Source organism: Manacus vitellinus, unplaced genomic scaffold, assembly GCF_001715985.3.
Source record: "Manacus vitellinus isolate BGI_N305 unplaced genomic scaffold, ASM171598v3 scaffold_3_pilon, whole genome shotgun sequence".
In the NCBI taxonomy this organism is placed as follows: Eukaryota; Metazoa; Chordata; class Aves; order Passeriformes; family Pipridae; genus Manacus; species Manacus vitellinus.
The window spans coordinates 9,514,472-9,534,376 of record NW_021940535.1 but is presented as its reverse complement, the minus strand read 5'-3'; the positions used below and the strand labels follow the sequence as shown (position 1 = coordinate 9,534,376).

At 36.2% G+C, this 19,905-nt stretch overlaps 1 protein-coding gene and 1 long non-coding RNA gene across 6 annotated transcripts in view; one reads left to right on the top strand and one right to left on the bottom strand.

Moving 5' to 3' along the window:
- The window catches only part of LOC108640206, a 24,694-nt gene extending 10,127 nt beyond the window's left edge, over positions 1 to 14,567 (top strand). Inside the window, exons 2-3 of the long non-coding RNA XR_001920993.2 lie at positions 11,935 to 12,015; positions 12,976 to 14,567. This is a non-coding gene — a long non-coding RNA (uncharacterized LOC108640206). The remainder of the gene's footprint in view (positions 1 to 11,934; positions 12,016 to 12,975) is intronic.
- NT5C3A (5'-nucleotidase, cytosolic IIIA) overlaps positions 1 to 19,905 on the bottom strand; it is a 26,456-nt gene extending 6,551 nt beyond the window's left edge. The window contains exons 1-2 of one of the 5 annotated variants that reach the window (XM_018075434.2): positions 19,711 to 19,905; positions 5,119 to 5,225 (exon numbers count right to left, since the gene is read on the bottom strand). In XM_018075434.2, the coding sequence (XP_017930923.1) occupies positions 5,119 to 5,225; positions 19,711 to 19,822 (219 nt within the window). In that variant the 5' untranslated portion in view covers positions 19,823 to 19,905. Of the gene's footprint in view, positions 1 to 2,514; positions 2,566 to 5,118; positions 5,226 to 19,684 lie in introns of those variants that run through there. The other 4 variants (XM_018075437.1, XM_018075438.1, XM_008920936.4 and 1 more) reach the window with 4 other exon arrangements.

Genomic DNA, 19,905 nt, shown 5'->3' with positions numbered 1-19,905 from the left:
TTAAACTATTGCAAACAGTGTGTTACCAGTGCTATGGTAAGAATGATTCAAGTTCAGCTGGTAATGAGCAAATTACTCTTCAAAATTACTCCTAGGTAGAAACAGGTAGTTGTACAAAGTGCTAAATTTTACACTTAATTTTGCTGGATTGTATCTTTTCTTCCATATCAGTGCTCCTATCTTTCAATATAACAAATAATTCTAATCCCCAGTGTGCTTACTGCTACTTTCTGGCTGATATCCTCAAAAACACTACTGAAAACAGAAAACAGAAATCCTTCTAGAATTCTGAGTTTCTGATAAATTTCCAAGGTTTTCCAGCCACTCAAAAAGTTTCACCTATACCAGAGTATCTTATCAAAAATTCTAAAGTCATGACAGAGTATTCACTACTTCTTTGCTTCATAAATCTCCTAAAGAAACAAAGTGGATTCATTTCACTTAGTTTAGAAGAATTGACATTTTCTTTTGCCATCCTATGGCACAGACATTTTCTCTAGAAGTGGTTCCTCCTAAGCCAAGATTGTTGTTCCCTGCGTGGTTGCAGTGCTTTGCTACTACTTGTATTTAGCACAGCAAATTCACAAAAGGTACATTAGGACTGACTTTCAGGTATCACCTACATGCCAGGCTAGGAGTCATTGAGAGAACTGAGTGTTAACAAGAAATAGAATTCCTAAAAAATATCCATTAAAGCATTTGCTAATCTTTCAAGATATACCTTTACAAAGCATTAATAGATATTTATTCACAATTAGCAGCAGATCTAGCTTCACAAAATAATTTATTAATAATCTGTGACTCTTTAAAGGTGTTTTATGGTATTTCTTTTCTATGTTATATGGTGCTGGTAAACAAAAGCAAGCTTACCCCTTGTGCACATACAGCATTCTTTATAATGAAAGATAAAGCAATTTGGCTGCATTAGGTAATTTTTTTACTGTATATTACCTAATCTAATTCCTTTAACTTTCAGCAAACTATATGTGTATTTTTAGATTTGGAATGCAAAAATTAAACAACATGAAATCTAAATGTGTGCTTTTCTAAGAAGCAGTTCAAGCATTATTTGGTTCACTTAGATACTAAGCAACAGATTTCCTAATATAACTAATTTAAACAGATGTTGAGGGAGATGGAGAGATCGGAGGAAGAGATTGTATGAGGAAAGGTGGATTGTTTGGCACTGTTTCATTTCAGGTACTGTTTCACTTCAGACAGAGCCCTTTCGTAAGCTTCTGAAACAACCCGAGGAAAAATCTTGGTAAACACTTCAGTAGATCATGTTAAACAAGAGATTGCTTAAGATTTTAAGTATGATGAAAGCTTCCTGCTTTGATGTTGAAAACTGATACTCCTACTCAAGATCAGTTTATAAGGTTAATTTATCTCCAGTACACTTTTCATTTTTACACAAGAATTGATGTCAGTTGATGCGTTTTTTAATTTAGGAGGGGGAAGTCTTCTGCAGCAATTATAACCCAGACAATTTCTGTCTCACAGGCACTTTCACAGAAAAACCAAGTCTTCATTACAGATGTGGCATCTGATAAAGCCTCAGATAAATATGGTTAGTCAAAATAGCCCCTTTCCTCAATACTAGTTCCTTGTATTAATATTTGCAACTCAACAGTAAGCAGCGATTCTTTTATTTAGTCTTCACCATTATTATAGTAGAAGTAAATGAAACTGTCTAATAGAAGTCTAAACAAACTGCAGTCACCAGTTTTCTGGCAAACTGTCTCAAACTTCATCGTTTTCCACTTCTGCCCAGTCTACCTGTTGTTTCATTGTTGCATATTTGCCATTCTTCACAGTTGAAAGAGAAAAGCAGATTCTAGTTGGAAAGAACTGGTAAGACAGGTGAAAGAACAAAGGGTGAAAAAAATGCTAATAAGAAAAGTTCAGTCAATTTGATAAAATTTGTGTTTCTATTTATAGTTTAAGAAAACTCTAGGAGTCAACTCAGTATACACATAAAAGGCCCCAAAATCTGATGCACTAGTTGATTGGGAAGAACAGCCAAACAAAAATCTCCACAGCACCTAGTGAAGTCAAGAAAGCTTTTCAGAACTAAAGCACAGGAAAAAGAATTCATATTTCATTGTGACATCTGAAAGTACCTCATATTGAATGATTTAAGTGCCTCTATGTATTCTGTCATTTTATGAAAGTGTGAGAAGAGTTTTGCTTTCTTACCAAGGACATCTATATGCTACTGAAATAGCACAGAGGCTGGTGTCTCTTAAAACACATGTTAAAAGGTGACAACTCCCAAAGGTAGTTTGTGGTTGGCATATACACTGGCCACAAAGACATTTAAATTTCTAGTCTCTGACATTTTTAATGAGCCTTTGAAAGAAGGAAGTAGAACAAAACTGAAAAAGATTATTTTAAAGGTTGAGCTTAGTTGGACTTATGAAAAGGAAAAAATGATCTGCTTGTTTGTGACAGCAGGTAACTGGAATAAGGATGCAGGAAATTATTTTGTAGCTAACGATGTTATAGTCATACCTTGAGGAATGAACAGTAATGGATTCACGCAGGTTTGGAAATCTCCCAGTCCTACAAACCACAGAATGCATCATTTTACAACCAGGATAGTTTTGAAAATTACAAGTCTATTTAGTACATGAGACATGCATCTGTGTAGCTGGGTTTAATAAAGTATTTGCTGTAAAGACCCTATTGAATTCTGGTTTTGAAATGAAGTTTCTTATATACAACTGGATAACAGAAGTGCAAAACAGAAGTGCAAATGGAACTGCTTTTATATTGTATCCAGGTGCTGCTTAATATATACGTTGTTTTCTTAGTATGTGAGACGGCCTGGATCTAAGTGCATGCTGTGTCATTTTGATTATAAAACAAGAGCTGGTGATAAGACCTGTCATTCATTTTAGTGATCTAAGTGAATTTACAGCTGCCAGAGCAAACATTTCCAATCAGGTATCCCAGGAAATGAATAACTGATTGCGTGCATAGGGAGTAATGTCATATTCTGGAATTAGGATTATACCGAATTTCTGACTCTACTGAGTGTTGGAGGTAAAGCAGTTACTTCCATCCCCCTATCCAGTAAAACAAGTCTCTATGATTAAAACAAAAAATAGAAAAAAAAATTAAAAATAATGTCAAATAAAGAACTTGATATAAAGGACCAGTGTGGGACCTTCTGTTGTTTTCACTGTCAGTAATTTTAAGTTGGGAAGGATGAGTTGATGAATGACTTGCTATCTTAACTACATAGAGATATGGCTCATTTCACAATCAAATCTAGACACATAACCTGAAATATTACTAGTAATAACTAAAACTGTAGGAGGTTGTCATCATAAGTCTGCTAAGCAATGCTTTGACGAAGGACATAAAACACTGGAGCAGAGTATTTTTATATTGATACCCTGTAAGCTTACACTACTTGGCAAATACGAAGTTTTCTTATTTTACAAAGACTCATCTAGTATGGAAGCCTCCCAAAAATCACTGTGAAGAAAACACCCTGAATTATGAGTGGATAAAATTTTAAGGGAACTTCTCTATAAATCTCAGTCATTGATAGAATACGAGTCAGGAATTGTGAATCATAGTAAGAACTGTTCTCACACTTACAAATGTATTAAAATATTCCATAAAATTTCAGCTGACCATAATGTCACATAAGTGATACAACAATATCATTTAGCTGTAATGCTATTGACAGTATGTGAATTTCAAGTATCACAAAATTTCTGTTTTTCTACTTTGTTGGTAAACCTGCCTTAGACTAGCCTAGCTTCCAAATATGTTATCTTTTGATAAAGAGAACACACATGGGTGCGCTGGCAAGGAGAGGGAACTATCAGTGTTATTTCTGAACACATAAAATGCAAATCAAAGTGATAAAGTGGATAGGATTCAATTATTTGTAAATTTTATTTCTAGTCTATGCTGACAATTTCCACATAAATGACTATAAACCAAGAATAAATTTATTTTGTGAACTGCAGATGCCCAGTGCCAAGGTCTGAGACTAGCTATCACATATACTCACTTAAGGACATATTCCAAAAAAGGCAAGGCGTGGCATTAGTGATAACCATGAAATTTGATACCCAGAAGTTAGAGAAAATTGATTTTAGTGTTCTTGGTGGAAGAAAGTAACAGTTTGGTGAAATTATAAAGAAAAGGAGCACATTCCTTGATTTACATATTATTTTCCAGTCCCATTTTTTCCCTATTATTACAGAACATTATTTACTCTAGAAAACAAAGCTTTCTAAAAAGACTTCTAAAAAATACATGCAAGCTTCTTCATGTAACTTCTGCTATTTGCACTGTATGAGTTGCAAGAAGCAGGGGAGCCGTTACAAAACCCACAGAACAAGAGAGTGTGTATCTCTTCCACCATATGTAAAAGCTCATATACGTATAAAGCAAGATTGGCTTTAATTCAGACTGTTTGAATTTTGTTCCATTAGTGCAGCAGAGGTTTCTCCTAGCAGCCCCAGTAGTAGGCTTAAGTTTTAGACAGGAACATCAAAAGCTACGGGACATGAGTGTAGTCACATCAGTCACTCCATTATGTGCAGCTAGTCAGAAGAAATGCACTACTGATTGTGTGCTCCGCTAGCATAACCTGAGCTCAGGACAAACACTTAAAATTTATAATTACCAAAACCACAATACATTTTATATTCATATGCTGCAAGCTCAAACACGGTAAGAAGTCCTTAGTAACTAGTAATTACCAAATGACTATTTTAGTAGTTATGTCAAGAAAGAGCCTTAGGATGACTTGTCTAAAAACTAAATAGGCAAAGTTATTATGTGAATGAAACAACGGAACATTGAGCATCTTCACAGGTGCTTGATAACATGCTATAAGATATCCAGCACAGGTTATATGAAATAACTTGAAGTGGCTTCACTGCCTAAGCTATTTTAAGACACGGAATAGGATGCATACTAAAAATGATTTTTCCTATTTTATTTATTTACATCTTTTTTATACTTTATGTGCTGGATTCTGATACTTAGTTTGCAAAAAAAAAAAACCAATTAAAAAAAATCTGGAGAGAGCGTTTTCACAGAAAACATGACAACAGTGTTTGCTCTTGTGCTTTTAAAGGAGAGTACCTGTGCGTTGAGCTTAGGGCACTCCTGATTCTTCTGTCCTTGATTTTGTCCTACTGCAACAGCATAGGTGGCAAGCAGAGTCCAGAGATGCAGGGCTTGCATGCAGGCTGCCAACAAAAACCAACCAAATCCTTTTAAGAATTGGTCTGCTATATTTTGTGATCTTTCTATTCCTGCTGTATAGAAATAAAAGCTGACATGCATGGTACATAGTGACATCACTCTGAAAATACCAACACTTAAGAATGCTCTGATACATATTTAAAAGTAGAGAAACATTTAAGCTGAATTAACCTATTCAATTAAAACTGCATATTTATTCCTTTAGTGCTGTTGCTAATTCTGTGCTATCAAATTTTTAATATAAAAATACAGTTTGTCACAGTAAACAACTGCAAGTAAGCCCTCAGCTCACAACCTTGGCTTAAAAATGCAGGCAAGAAGACAGTCGGTACTGTTGACAGAAGCTGTGCACACTTACCAGAGGGTTTTGCAGGAGCAGCTGCAGAAGCAAAAGAAAATTCCTCTTGCTTGAGAAACACTAATATAGCAGCACAGGGTGCAGTTGAGGGCGTTTCCAAATACAGCCTGACTAATCCCCGTGCAAAACCCCAGGGTCCTGTGACGCACGTCAGCAATGCACAGCAGTTTGTTATGCTCAGCAGTACAGCCCGACGGGCTTACAGATCAGCTGGTTCACCAACAACAAAACCTTTGACCTTCACAGAATGAACAGCTTTCATGGATGCAGCAGGCAAATTTAGGCTGCTCTAACAGAGGAAGGCACTTGTTTTTCAAAGCAGAAGTTGACTGCTTTGTTACTTTTTAAACCATTTATAAAATTTTTGCAAGTATTTTAGGATTTCCTGTTGCAGAGTGCCACAAATTTCCTACCGCTCAGTGATATGCTCTCATTAATATTTACTAGGTATCACACATTTATTTATGTAGAAGAAGCAAATGAATTAATTAATCTTTGTTTTGGCTGTAAATATCTGTATGATACTGAACTAGGAAATCAAGGAGCCTTGTTTGTCAGGATTTTTGAAAGACAAGGCGACTCAACCTGCTTTCAGAAGTTTGTCATTAGGCATGTTGCCTGATCAAAGACCGTAACTAGGTGACACAGAAGACGGATTAAAAGAAATATTTTTTAGCGTGAGAGGATGAAGGAAGTATTGTCTAATCATATTTCATGCTCTGAAGTTGTGTAAATGCTTGAAAGTGTCACATGAAGTTAACTCTTGCTATAGCAACAGCGCAAGCTTCTCTGTATCACCCCATAACTCATGTTCAACCTCAGGTTCATGATCACCGTTTCTGGCTGCCAGAATGAACCACAAACATCAGGCCAACTCATATCATCAAACATCAGGCCATCAGTGTGAGCAGTGTGATCATCAGAACTGAAGCAAGGGCAGGTTAGTAGTGTAGCACATACAAAACCTCTATTGCTACGAAAAAAACGCACAACAGCAGGACTCTAGAAATTCATTAGTTATGAAAATTTCCTTCTAAGGAGGATGTGCTGTTCTTCTACATTAAAGAAGCCCAAAAATTCAACAGTTTTTTTTCTGAATGGTACAGTGGATCTGTATGTTTTGTGTCTACATTCCAACTGTAGGTCAGTATGTACTCTATTAGAATTCCTCAGTGTATCTGGCCTACAGTGTACTTTCATTTTTTTAGTGGTGTTCTCTCTGTTTTGACCCAACAAGACAATTAGTGAATACTTCAGCTGATACAAAACATGCAACTTTTGTCAACACTCATCCTCTTAGAATTGAACAAGATCCCCTCAAATGTACATGTTAAGTCTGCTGCATCCTGAAGCAGCAAAACCATTTGAAAGGTATGTTCAAAATATAACATAATCCTTGCAAAGGCTATATTCAGTAAATTGAACTTACCTGGCACTGACATTTGCCAGGATTCCTAGCTCCTATTAATCCACTTGTTAAAGCGTTTGTACACTGCTGTAGAAGGTACCATACAGGGAATATTACCTTTTATAGTATTTTATTATAGTTAGCATGCTTTTCATTAATATTTCTATAATACTGTTTTGGAAACATATGTATAATGCAATATCTTGAATAAATATGAATAATTTGCACAACAAAAAGTTGTAGTTTATGTCAGTGCTGGATTTCTAATTTAAAAAAATCCCTTGTGAATAATGAAGTAAAATATGCTTGCTAGATGAATCATGTAGTTCAGGGAAAGGCATCACTTTATACATTCAGTTTGCAAAGTAACTGCTTTTGGGATTTTATATATTTCAAAGGTGACACCAGGACTGATATATAGATGTGTCTTGTGAACCTGATTGATTAGACTTTGGTGGGTTGTGGAGCTGGCTTGTTGATATTCTGGTACTTCTCAGATGTGATTCAGTGAGAAAATGAATTCTAATGTTGTCAAGAATTTAAAGAAAATTAGCGTGCTTTTTATGAAAGTCAGGGAACCGAAAAAAGGAGGTTTCTTATTTAATTAAATTTAAATACAATTCCAGATTGAAAAAAAAAGAATTACAGAAATTAATTCCAGCTCTTGCAGACTGTTTTTGAGTATACCAGACTAAATAGAAAGTATTTCACATAAATTATTACAGTTTTAGTGAAAGAGCTAGAGAATGACGTGAGCAAAATTTATGTAAACATTAATGCAGCCAACACCTAATTCTTAGAAAAACAGCTACTGTATCTCTATCAATAATGTACTTTCACTTTAATGAAATTGTCATATATGAAACTCCTCGTCTACAAACCAAGGAAAACTGTCTTTTCAACTCCAAGAAACCTTTGTGTCAAACACTTCAATTACAACAGCTCCTACTAACCATGTTCTGTTACTGCTGATTTAAGTCAGTTGAGTTTTTGTTTACAGTGTTTAACTTCTGGTAAGAGATGAATTAAAATTGCCACTAATTTTTTAAAGAGAGAGAAACAAACTCCAGCATGACATTTCTACTCTTTGAAATATGGAAGGTCATTTAAATATATTTTAAGATCCACGAACTAAAGAGGTATAGCTATGTCAACAGACAGGGTCTATTTTAACCTTTTCTCTTTGGCTGAGGGCCATATCTCAACTATAGAATATTCAACACAGAAAAAGAGAGAGGGGTAAAAAAGAACAGCAGTTAAAACATTGGGTAATTTGTCATTCATGTAAGACTGGGAAAAGGTTCAACTTTATATGCTGGTGTGTTAGATGGACCTGGTGTGCAGAGATTCAGGATACTCTCAAAGAATATGAAACACTGCAAGTTTTAGTCTAAAGTAAAGAAAAACTGGTTTTACCGGTCCTTACACACCCTTGCCCTAAGTTGCATCTATTTGTGGAAAGACATTAACAGAGCACAGGTAAGTTACCTAAGAAAGTTAGGTAACTTACCTTAACTGTTTTTTTAAGTAAAAAACTGAATACTTCAACTAAACTGGCATCAGCTTTTAAAGATGAAGAAAGAGGACATAGTTAGGAGAAATTTCTGCTCATTAGAATATTTGCTACAAAATTTAGAGGTGACTGAAACCTGTCTGCAGTGTAAACATTAGCTGGAGTCTTTTTGTGAACTTACTACCTTTTATTCTTCTCTAGTGACCCTACTACAACTGAACAAATTTGAATATATCCCCATATTTTTTGTATATTGCTCAACTTTACTTGAGCAATACCTTGCTTTATTGTAGGGATCAGTTTTAAATATTAAAGAACTGTATTTGTTATCTAATTCTGCTTTTGTAGTAAGTTTACTTAGTACTCATTTTCCAAAGCAGTCTACTTGATATAATCTTACAAGACAAGGAAAGCTACCTGAACCTTAGTATACTCATACACCAAAACCAAGCAGAAGAAAGGAACCAACACAAGCCAACTGTATTCAAACATGATTATTATTCATGCCCTAGTGAACTGAGTTAATGAGCAGCATGCTGGTTCCAGGAATAGCTTTTGATATTTGTGACAATTACAAGGAAAGTAAGATAAATGCTCAGTTTGATGAAGCTGGGGTACATAAAGATTTAGAAGGTTGTCTTGCAAGAAGGTTGGATACTACATATTTTTTCCAGTAAATGTTTAGTGTAAAAAAACCCATACTAGCCATATTTGCAATTGGTATGATGCAGTACAGAAAAATTACTTGTATATGAAAGTGTATGTCTTTATAGAGATGATTTGTGAGGAGTATGATTCTTCAAAAAGAAGAGCTTGAATAGCATATCCTATAGAAAAGTGCTAAGGACATATCAAAGACTTAATTCATTAAACTGTGATAAATCCAGAGAAGATATATGCTAAGAAGGTGAAGGTTTTAACCTGAATGGTTATATTATTATAATATTATTATATATATATATATATATAAAAATATATATATATAAAACAAAACGTATTTAACAACTTTTTTTTTGATAGAGATTTTCTGGATCTGATCAGAGATCCATCTTTCTTTACAATACATGAGAAAACTGGTGATCATCTAAAAGTCTGACCATTTATGGCTGTATTGAACACTAAGTTATTAGTGCTGACACATACAGTTGAATGTATACAGAACAGCTAAACTTTTTAAGCATTTTTTCTTGTTGTATTTAATTCATCTCTCTGATGAGAGAATAAAAGATACTGCAGCATCATTGTCCCTTATGCACCTTCCTCTCATGCTTACGAAACCACTCCAAAGGCAGCAATCTCTGCTGGTGATAAATCAACAGACATTTTGACTTTTACAAGAAAGCAGGAGTGAAGGTAAGCCAAACACATTGCTGACTTGGTATCTTGAATTACAGGTAACAGAATGTAGGGTAAGAGGTTTTGATGGACTTACACATTATTTTTCAAACACAGATATTGTTACACATCACAAAACTCAGAAAGAACTGTAACAACTGTGGCAATAGAAGTTAACGCTTCATGCAACATTTCAACTTCTCTGTAGAAGTCTATGAAGAACTAATAGTAACTAAGGCCTGAATTTCCAGTATTTTATGTGATCTCCTCCTGTCACTCATTAGTCCAGGTCAAAACTTAGTCTGAGAGAATATAGGGGGTACAGAACATACAGAACCAGTACTACAGGTTCCGGGATGAATGACTACAGCTCCAGAGGGCCATCTTTTTTTCTCTGATTATATGTTAGGGGAATCACCTCATCTCTGTGCTTAGTTCCTATTCCCTCACTTTGGAGAGAATGAACCTTTTTAACTAGCAGGTTAAAAAGGAAGTTATGTATTGTTTAGTAATCAGTGAGTATCTATCTTGGAAATATCACTCTATAAGTGACATCCTACTTAGCAAAAATTTAATCTGATTAGCTTCATTGTTTCTCTCCTGCCCTTGCAAAAAAAGAAGAGAATATAAGCACCAAAATTGAAAGAAGAAATCAAGGTTGTGACACTCACTCAATGCAGGACAGAAGAAAACTGAGGCTTTTTTCTTGGCCTTCATAGTTTTATTTCACTGGTGCCTTTTCCTACCAATACTCTCTGGATAGTCCCCTTTATAATTCCATTACGAACCTCCAGCTTAAATACCAAATGCAGTTCTGGGTTCTTTACCTTACAGGCAATAGAGCAGAACTGGAAAAGGCCCTGAGAAGGGAGAATAATTTGCTTTTCCTGATAGTGTTTAATTGCAAGTATCTTATTTTTTTACCCCATCCTTCCTTTTTCTTGCCAGTTCTTCTTCTGAGAGCACAGATACAGAAAATTCATTTTGACAAATAAGAATTTTTTAATTGGAGCGGTAGTCTCGTTTTCCTATGGCACTGCTATGGAGCGTGTTGGAGTCTGGTTGTTTGAAAGATCCACTTCTCTCATGTTACACAGAATCTAACACTTACTTACATAATGCTTACAGGTGAGGCTGCTAATCCTTCCTCAAAATATCTAGGCAAAAAGTGCAGAATTCTAAGAACTGGCAGTATGTAAATATACTGTGGTATGTTTACAAATTCTTAATTAGCTATCAGGTGTACAAAAGCTCACCTTGCATAATAATGTAATTTTGATGAGCTATACTATTTTTTCCCCAAATTGTACATTTGCATGTATACTGTTTATAACTAAATACCCTTATATATCTATATGCACATGCATTGAAAGAACTTAAAACAAATGCTTGTTTCCTTGGAAGTTTCCCACATAACGCTATCTTGAATGGAATTTGCATTAAGCCCACAGCTTGGACTGAAGCAGTTGCTGCTGATTCTCTTCTTCTCTTATCTGCTTCTAAGAAAAAAACCACATCTGCTTAGATTTTTTTTCACTAAGCCTAAGAATGCTGTATCTAGATCAAATAAACTCTGACCCTTGAATAGTGGAGTTGTGGGACTCGGTTTGAAAGCAAAGTCAGCAGGACAAAGTTTAATCTACAATGCATTACCAGACACTACAATTCTCATAGAAGACTGTAGTGCTAATATAATATTTCCATTAAATTACACATTGAGACTAATGAAGTTTTTAACTGTTGGGTTCTCTTTGAGTACAGATCCTTCTTTAAAGTTCTTGTAAAAAATAATCGGTTAAGTCTAAAGATGAAATACAGCTACCACAGACTTTTAAAGGTAACAGGCATGAGGGATTGTGTCGCCTCCATGCCTCATTGTTTTATGGGTGTTTCTCACTGCTGGATCCATTCAAAGCTGCAATTGGATGCTCCTTATTTCTTGTACTTGCCTTCTAGAATCGATAAACCACGTGTGCAAAAACCAACCTGTAGTAATACTACCACTACTATACTTTGCACTTTACTACTGCTAATGTGTTAATATGCTACTGCTTCATGCTAATTTCTAATTTCTTTCAGTTCACGTGCCATTTTTCCATGGTAACATGCAGACCAAACCGAGGCTGCTACATGTTGCAAAGGCAAATGCAGTTCACAACAGTAAGTGCTACATCAATAACTGCTGAATGTAAAAACTACATTTTTAGTCTGAGAACTAGTAAGTTTCCAGCAAAGAGGGAAAAGCTTTAAAGGAACAGGGTTAACGGTACATTTCAGTCATATTCATTCTGTCAGCATTAAGGTGGAGCAAAGCAAACTCTTAGGTAAAAAAAACCTAAACCGCTAATAAACTTGGATTATTTCAGTGATCCAATTTGCAAAGCAGACAAACAGATATTTATATAAGGGTGCAGAAAGGAAGCTACAGCTAATAAGTGGGAAACAAGTAAGAACAAGTAGATTTGAACAGGAATCTTGGTGGCTCAAGAAGTCTGAAAGTCTATATTCAGACACTTAACGAATCTTCGGTGCCCAAGTCTGGGCTTTGCCCCAGCCCTTTAAAAATAAAATAAAATTACAAATTAAATAAATTAACTCTTTTTTTAAAGGTTGATATATGTGAAACTAGAAGTCCCATTTCCTTCTAGCAATAGGTATTATTTCCATAATTTATAGAAGTGTTATTAAAAATTATTTTTGTAAATATTGTCTGAGACAAGTCAGTGCAGTTATGTATTCTTTTGTGGCATTGGTGAATGAAAATAATATAGTTACTTTTAGTATCTAAAAATGGCATCTTCTTTGACTTATGTGCTGTGACCTTAAATATATGTCCACTTACACTGAAAAATGTCTCTTTTTTTAACATTCAAACAAAGCAATCTATCGATACTAGGATTAGCCAAATTAAAAAAAAATCCAGTAGACTTCTAATGAACACTGATTTTTTTTCTTGAACAGTCAGAAACTCCACACAAATAACCTAAGACAGAGGTGACTAACAAAACAACCATGGATTCCAACTTAATGGCACAGTGCCAGTCAAGCTGCTGAATGATAAACATGGGACTAAAAAAATTTGCCTACTGCAATCATCACAGGTTCTCTGATGTTTTACAGCAGCTGATCACTGGTGATTGAAGACTTTTGGATAGGAGAACGTGACTGACATCCAGCAACTGGTCAACATAACTGCTATGAAGATCTCTGCCCTAGGAAGAAACAGGCACTACAGATCAACTGCTGCACAGTAATGTGACTGCAAGAAGGCCAGAGGAAAAGTTAGACCTCATGCTCTAACTTTTATTTTCCACACCCTCCACAATAGTATACTTACACAACTATCTTGCCCAGCCTTATCTGACCTTATATCTCTGCACAGTGGTTAGGAAAGGAGGCCGGGAAGAAGAGTTGTGAGCTATTCCTGCCTCTCAGTTGCACTTAGCATGTGATGGGATCTGCCAAATTTCACTGCTGAGCATCTGACAGGCAGCAGAGACAGAGCTGCTACTCTGAGCTCTCTGCATGCAGGAGCAGTTCAGTTGTACTGAGCTCTCAGGCAGTGGCCAAAAAATGCCAGTGGCAGGATTCCTTAAAGGGCAATGTCCCTCATCCACCTCAGAGACCGGCCGGGACAGCTGAGCCCCGGCTCGCACCACCGCCACCTGCTGCTCGGCGCTGTCCGATGCAGCTCAGCCAGCGAAAATTCACATCTTGAAAATTAATTACCGTCTGACAAACGCACCAAAATACAGCAGTAAAATTTAACACTCTGCTTATTTTCTAATATTTTCCCTTAATGTCTCTCCGAGAATTACTCTTTACAGTAGCTGAAGAGTATACTGTACTGTACTTGCACAAAATACACTTGCATGCACACATGCAGGGAAGAAGCGTGGCTGATGGCTTGAAGGCTAGTAACATAAACTGGAACTAGCCAGCATAGAAAAGAATATGTATTTTGCGTTATGTTACTCATGCTAGTGAAAACAGGTAAAAAGAAGCTGTTGGGTTTGTTTGTTTGTTGTTTTTTAAAGGAAATATCTTCCAAAGTTCAGGCATTTTCAACTTTCCAGAATTACACAAATTGTGATGTTTTTACATTTACAGCTCCATTGCTATTGAATTTATAGCTCCTCCTATCTATAAATGCATGGATCCATACCCTGGGTCTCTTTAATACCTATATCGATCAATTTAGATATATTTTATAAAAGCTGACAGTTTCTGTTAACTCAAGACTGAATGGTACGATTGGAATGCTATGCAACTTTGATTTGTAATATGAAAAGATTTGCAATGATATGTGTATTCAGATAACTAAAAAAAACTTATTACTGCTTATATTGTTTGACAGTTAAAGGTAACATGTTTAATACTTGCAGTATTTGCTATTGGTCTTAAGCTGTAAAAAGTTTAATGGAACACATGCCATTATATCTCAACCAACAATCACAAGTTATCAGAAGGAGGAGAAAAATCTGACTTAACACATACCGAGCACTTATTAGAAGGTAAATATATTCCAGAGCAGAGTGATTCATTGAAAGATTGCTTTTCTGTTTTGGAGAAAGACTTTATACAAAAGATAAAAGAAAGCAGCAAACAAACTCTTCTGAGCCCATACTTACAATATATATTATAGCTTGACATGGCTTATACTTACTACATGAGGCTCAGTTTTCACATATAGATCATCATGTTTTTGAGAACTGTTGTAAGTAGGATAAATGAGTCCTAAGGAAACTAATGCAGAATTACAGATTTAATTGATCTTCCCATACCTATTCCTTGTAAGAATGTATGTTTCAAGATCTGCTGAATTAAATAAAAAAACCCAAGGCAGCAGCAATTTCAGAAAATTAAAACCTACTTCTGAAACAGAAAGTTGAATTGTAGGATCAGCTTATTATATTAATTAAGTAAAATATTAGTATGTACATAATCTGTATAATAGACAACTTTTTTATTCTTAACAATTAGAGGAGAAAACACTGGCATTGAGTCAATTTTTATTCTCCAAGGACCCACATTTTTTAAATTTCCAAATGAATTATTTTACAGCGAGAATAAAAAACTATTACTAGTATGTAGGTTGTATCAACATGTATTGTGCTTAAGGTTTTTCTGCTCCATGTAAACTTGTTCTACAAGCCACATTCTAGGTGGCTATTATGCATGGTGGCTTATATTAGGCACACATATTATGCATTCTCTAAGTGGCATATATTATTATTATCTCTGCAAACTACCTGTGGGCAACACAACCTTGTTTTAGTAATTGGTGTCTATCACTGTCAATGTGTATTCCTACTGAGGAATACAGTCTAAACAAAAACCAAGTTTTATAGAAATATTTATATGGCATCTCCAGTGGTCATATCAGATTTAACTTGGTTTAAAAATGTTAAAAATATTCTAAAAATTATTCTAATACGCTAGTCACTAGTAATATAAGGGCTCTCAGTCACATGTTAATAGGTAGGGGCAGTATTATATTTCAGCAGTTCTTTTCACTACTTAGGTTTATTTCACAGCACCATTCTTTTTGAACAGCATTATTCCCATGTGGATCACATCACTGGATAGCTCTCAAGGTCACATTTCAAATATTATCACTGCAATACTCAGACAGTGACCATGTCCTGCAGTGGTGTCTTTAGAGACAGTCCATTTTCCTTCTGTTCCCCTTTTGTTGATTCCAGTTTACTCAGGCTCAAACTCTTTATCTTTGTACAGGCAAAAGTCCGTATGAAGGAGTTTCAAACACTAACCATTTAGATTCTCCAATACGTATGCTACACACTGCATGCCCCTCTACTTTATCCTCCACCTGGAGGTCAACCTGCTGGAGTAAGATCACAGTTACTATAACAACTAGTTACAAGCAACAAGGTAAGAATAAAGAAGTAAAGTGGTGTGTGATTGCTGCCAGTTGTAAGGGTCTGTATCCGTCATCTGTGGCACAAATGCTCTTATGCCCTTTGAAACAAGAACCTAGTCTCACCAGAGATTGGTGAGTAAAAGAAAGTAATCATAACAAAAAAAACCAAACCTGCCACATAAACCCTGTAACAGTCTTAGTCACAGAATTTGTTCCTTTATTTCTTAGGGAAGCAGATAAATAGCAGTTACCTCTCTTCTTATTCGTTTACTTATTTCTCTCCAAGTAAACTCTAATAATGCAAAAATCCATGCATTTCTTTTCCTCCCCTAACACAATAAAATGAAAACTGCCCAGAGACATTTAAGAATGGGTGATTGAAACGTTTCCTGTAAACTCAGACATTGCTTTTAAGTTGATTTTTAATTTGTTGTTGCTGTAACTTGATACAAAGTCTCTTTTTGGTGTAATTACATCCCCTCACTTCAGGGCGAGAACGGAGAAACAGACAGATGTAACTAATCTCTTCCCAGTTTTCTGGAAAAGAAACCTGGGAGAGGAAGCCTCAGTTTAAGGTATTCTGCTATTCTGTTTTCAACCAGCTCTATTATGTTTCTCATCCCTATAAGAGAAATGCAATAAAAAGCCCCAAAATTAAAGAGTGAGGAATAAGCTGCTGAAAAAAACCCAGGGTTCTAACACCTTTGTGTATGAAACAGGAAACAGAAAATACTGTTACTTCATTAAGAAGTTTTTCTTATATTAGCCCCATATTTCAATTAACATAGGCTATTCCTTACAGATGAGTGTTTTTGAAAGTCTCAGGCAACATTTTCCACTCTAGTTAGCGAACACCTGTTTTGTGCTTAACTGCTCAAACTGCTTTGCAAAAGGTAATCAAGAAACTGAAGTCTATTGTCAGTACAACTATTTGCTATACCAGAATCCACAACTTCACTGAAAACTTGTCTGAGACCTGAAAAATCCAAAAGATTGAATGTCATTGCAAGGTTTAATCTCTTTTTAAAGTAGACATGAAACATTATCTAAAAAGTTACTTTCAGAATCTAATTAATTATCAACCATCCCTTTAAATTAAAGAGAGCAACCTTGCAGCTAACTTTTGCCTTCACCTGACTATGGGAACACTTAGGATAATTTCACAGAATTGGCAATTTGGCTGTGCAAAGTAATACACAAGGCTTTGAGAGATGGTTGTTTCTTAACACACCGAGTAGAACTTCATGTGACTGGCTATATATTTACTATTAATGCCTCTGTTACTTCAGAAGTGGAGCTGAAGTAACTCTGTCTACATTCATGAGTGCCTAAGGGAAACTCCCTGTTTGCAAACTACAGATGGTTGATGAAGACACAATATTAACACTTTAATTTCAAACTTAAACCTTTTCTTTCAAATAAGATGCAGTAATTTTAAGGTGTTTTCATTAAGCTTAAATTTGTGTAACAGGCTAGTTACTGTGCTAAGGAAATCATCCACTGAAATGTGAGCTAGACATTTAAGAATTTCTTGATTTTTATTATTGAGCAAGGAAACATGGTTACTCTTTTCCACAATGATTGAAAATCCTTTCCACTTTTCTTCACATCAAACATTCTTGGCACCATAATCCCTGATACTTTCTTGTCTTACAGATATTCTATTTGATTTGTAAAAGTCACTGTCTTTTTAGCATTTAAAGACAGCTATTAGTAATTTTTAACTTACATTTATATTAATCTAATTTCATTTTAACTAAAAAAAAAGTAAAAAAAAATTGCTGTAATTAATTATAATGAAAGAATATTTCATTGGTGAGAATTCACGTAACTAAAGTGTAAACTGGCCTGCTCCCTACTGATTTTGATAAAAGTTATACAGCAAGGTAATTCTGAGTCTACGGTGAGTATAAAGCCAAAGTGCAATGTTCCCTGAAGAAAACTTAAACCAAAAAAATCTGCTGAAAATTCAAGAAGAATCCTGTAATTTTAATCTAACACGGAAGATCCGCCTCACGTATTAGAAAAAATACATTTCAATAAAACAGTATTGTTCCTCACCACTACTCTAACCTAGCTAAATACAGACTGGAAAACAGCACTTTCTCCCCACAGCTCATAGAAAGGTCTCTCTTGAGATAAAATAAAACTGATACAGTAAATGACAGATGTTGAATGAAATCTACATTGGTGGGTAAAACTATTTCAGGAAGCTTCTCACAATGCAGCATATTCAAATAAAACACATTTTTGCCCTTATTTGACAAACTAAACTCCTGAGTATAAAAGTTACATAACTATTTCACTTTGAAGAAATTGCACAGGCTGAACACATGTGTCTACTGAAAATACTACTTAAGAAAGAAGACTTGCATCTTCAGAACTGAAGGTATTTGTTAGCTCAGGAAGCTACCAACTTGAATACTGGCTGACATGCTCGCTTGTTAAGTGAGTAGATAGTATTAATATGTTGCATCCAACTGAAGAAAAAGGTTTCTGCATGAGAAAGCTGACATGCGTTCAACAAGTTTAACATTTTCCTTGCAATTTAAAGCTGAGAAAAGTTCTGATCATAAAAGCGAAATTTTTGGAAGTATCTCTTTAGGATCACAGATTTGTGTCCAACAACAGTGCTCTGAAAATGTTATCTGAAGTACATACTTTAGAAATTCACTTATCAGAAATCAGTTGAGCATTGGCCTAACATTTTTTCCCCTATCAAAAGCAAAATCTTTGCAACAAAGATAAAAGTTTAGCTCTTCCCCACCAAAACACCACTTAAAACATTCTACAGAGAGTTAATATAAACACATCTTCAGCAATTATTAGGCACTTTCTGAACTACAGTTCAAATCAGGTATTGTGAATAGGAGTCAGTGAAACTATTAGGTCTGCCTTTTGAGTGCTCATGTGATCAGGCTTTTAGATGTTGCTATTTTATTGTTCACATAACTAAAAAGTAAGTTTTAGCACTACAGTACTACCTGTTGTAAATGGGCTCAGAGAAACTAAAAAGTAATGCACCTGCCTCCAAACTGCTGAATGACATGACTGATGACTAGAAACAATATCTTTTTCAACAGTAAGAATGATGACTCTATAATTAGCAAAAACTCACAGCGGAATTCTTCCTTGGACCCACGTTATCATAAACTGCACTGTATGAATTCCGCTGGCAAGTGTGGCAACGTATGGCCAAGCCAGTAGTCAGGCAGCTCACAATTTACATACACAGTCCTAGCTCTTAGCAAAACATGTTTCCATGTGTAATTAAAAAAACCATAAATCTGAGCATTTAGTAAAGTTTTGCAGGGGAGAGCACAAAAGATACATTGGCCAACACCAACCGATTTGATGGTTTCAGTTCAGTTCTTCAGCACAGTGATGTACAAATCGCTAATTTTGAAGGATTTCCACATAATCAGCATGATGTCCAAACTCAGACCGTTTACCATCCAGTTACGGATATTTAGCAGATATTTAAACAGTACCCTAAATAACAAGTTTAACCAGGGCAGTAGAGAGCGAGCGAGCTCCATCTTCCTTTTATAGTAACCGTGAGCAGGCAGTGCTTCCCAGTTTCAACAGATGGTTGGACACGTGCGTGTGCACGTCCCAATTTTCTTTTAAGCAAGTTACAAGCAGGCTTTAAAACCACCACCAAGACCCACGGGTACATATGTATCCCATGGGCCGGAGAGGACAGGCCAGGAGGGAGCACTTTCCACGCTAGTGGGTCACGCTGTGGTGGAACCGCAGGTGCTCTTGCGTCCAACCTCTGTCTGTGTCCAAAACCGGGCACAACATCCCCCCTCTGCCCCTTCAGATATCCCTTCAGGATATCCGCCTGTCCCCGCGGGAGCGGCCGTACGGAGCCGCCGGCCGCAGGACAAGTCGAAGGAGAAGGGCATGCGGCCGAGGGGCTCTCGGCCTCTTACCACGTACCATCTCGATGATCTTGGTCTTCTTACCCGTCTTCTTCTTCATGGTGAAGATGTACTGCGCCAGCACCACCCCGCCCACCAGCGCGCACACGCTGGCGCTCGCCATCGCTCCCATCTTGGCCACGGCGGTCCTGTCCATGGTAGTGGTTCCCGAGAGCCGCGGGGGGAAGCGCGTCCGTGTGAAGGAAAGCGGGACCCCGGCGCGTCCCACGACCGCCGAGG